The sequence below is a fragment of the Odocoileus virginianus genome, unplaced genomic scaffold (genome assembly GCF_023699985.2).
Source record: "Odocoileus virginianus isolate 20LAN1187 ecotype Illinois unplaced genomic scaffold, Ovbor_1.2 Unplaced_Contig_9, whole genome shotgun sequence".
NCBI lineage: Eukaryota > Metazoa > Chordata > Mammalia > Artiodactyla > Cervidae > Odocoileus > Odocoileus virginianus.
In genome coordinates this window covers 1,210,358-1,212,374 of record NW_027224326.1, presented here as the reverse complement: position 1 = coordinate 1,212,374, position 2,017 = coordinate 1,210,358, and the positions used below count along the sequence as shown (strand labels likewise).

The 2,017-nt window shown below is 43.0% G+C and overlaps 1 protein-coding gene across 1 annotated transcript; it reads right to left on the bottom strand.

The window, feature by feature from the left end:
* Positions 1 to 212: 212 nt before the first annotated feature.
* LOC110137002 (heterogeneous nuclear ribonucleoprotein A3-like) lies at positions 213 to 1,729 on the bottom strand. Its single transcript, XM_070463908.1, has one exon. The coding sequence runs from the start codon at positions 1,727 to 1,729 to the stop codon at positions 593 to 595; it is 1,137 nt and encodes a 378-aa protein (XP_070320009.1). The 3' UTR covers positions 213 to 592.
* Positions 1,730 to 2,017: the final 288 nt, after the last annotated feature.

Genomic DNA, 2,017 nt, shown 5'->3' with positions numbered 1-2,017 from the left:
CTCTGGAGAGAAAAAGTCTACTTGTAGCGACAAAGACACAGCACAGTCAAAAATAAATTTTTAGAAAAGTAACTAGTTAAGAAAATCATCAAGAAAATGAAAAACAACCTACAGAATTGGAAAGAATTTACAAGTCATATATATCCTAAGTTTCTAGTATCCAGAATATATAAAGAATTCAACAACAAAAAGGCAACTCAATTTTTTTAAAGTTAAAAATTCCTTAATTTTTTATTCCTGGTACCACTACCACAATTTACAGGGCAATATACCTGATGTAATGAAAAGAAAAAGAAAAAGACAAAGCTACAACAGATAAAAGACCTCAGGAATGTACATCTAATTGACACTACATTGCATTAATCAATAGCTGCACTTTTTGCAAACTGTGGCTATGACAGTCCTGAACAAGAAGGGTTTCCTGTTTAAGCTGCAGTAACTTTTCTGACTATGGATCATCGTTCCTCCTGTGGCAGATTTTTACAGTTCCTCTAACGCATTTGGGACGACTGTCTCAAAGTAACCTGCAGCTTTCCTGACAACTCCTCGCTCTCTCTCCTGCTAAGAACTGTAGCCCTTTTCTTCTGAGTTTTTAGAACCTTCTGCTACCATATCCACCACTTCCACCACCAGATCCATAACCACCACCATAGGGACTGCCCGAGCTTCTTCCACCAAAACTACCCCCTTTCATGGGTCCATAATTTGATTGCTGTTGTCCACTATAATTTCCAAAATCATTATAGTTTCCACCACCACCATAGTTACCTCCAAAATTTCCTCCTTCATTGTAACCATCATATCCTCCACCACCGCCACCATATCCACCACCTTGGTTTCCATATCCTGGTCCACCACCACCGTAACCTCCTCTACTACTATAACCAGGACCACCGCCATAGTTGCCACCATCACCTCCAAATCCATTGTATCCACCATCACCTCCTCCATAACTCCCTCGGCTGCCACCACCTCCACCACCATAGCCTCCTCTTCCACCAAAGTTTCCACCACGGCCAAAGTTACCTCCACCACCTCCAAAGTTTCCTCCACAACCCGTAAAGTTGCCAGATCCACCTCCACGACCTCTTTGTGATCCAGCAGATTGCATCTCTTGTTTAGAAAGGGCCTTTTTCACTTCACAATTATGCCCATTAATAGTGTGGTATTTCTGAACAACAATTTTATCAACTGTATCATGATCATCAAAAGTTACAAAAGCAAATCCTCTCTTTTTCCCACTCTGCCTGTCTTCCATAACTTCTATGGTTTCAATCTTGCCATACTTTTCAAAGTAGTCTCTCATGTTATATTCTTCTGTATGTTCTTTAATACCACCAACAAAAATTTTCTTCACTGTTAGATGGGCACCAGGCTTTACAGAATCCTCTCTAGAAACAGCTCTCTTTGGCTCCACTACACGCCCATCAACCTTGTGTGGTCGTGCACACATTGCTGCATCCACTTCTTCAACACAAGAGTAAGTCACAAAGCCAAAGCCCCTGGAACGTTTTGTTTGGGGGTCTCTCATCACCACACAATCTGTAAGCGTGCCCCATTTCTCAAAATGTTCTCTTAAGCTATCATCTGTAGTTTCAAAGCTCAGACCACCGATAAACAGCTTTCTCAACTGCTCTGGTTCCTTGGGATCATGACCCTCCTCCCCCCGGCGGCGGCGGCGACGGCCGGAGTCGGGCTGGGGGCGACCGGGCGGCGGTTTTACCTCCATTTTTGAGACCGGACTCACCTCTTCCAACTTGAGTTCAATATGGGACCTGGCAACTCAATTTAAAAATGGGCACAGGACTGGGAATGAGAAATAGACATTTCTCAAAAAAAGATATAGAAATGGTATCTGAAATGATAACATCAACAGCCATTATGGAAATGCAAATCAAAATCAGAGAGAGGGACTTCCCTGGCAGCTCAGTAATTAGGATTCCAAACTTCCACTGCACAGGGCCTGGCTTTGATCCCTGGTTGGGAAACTGAGATCCCACATGCTTCACAGTGTGGC

Excerpts from the sequence above, each read along its gene's own strand:
- LOC110137002 (XM_070463908.1), bottom strand. The coding sequence starts at position 1,729 with ATGGAGGTAAAACCGCCGCCCGGTCGCCCCCAGCCCGACTCCGGCCGT.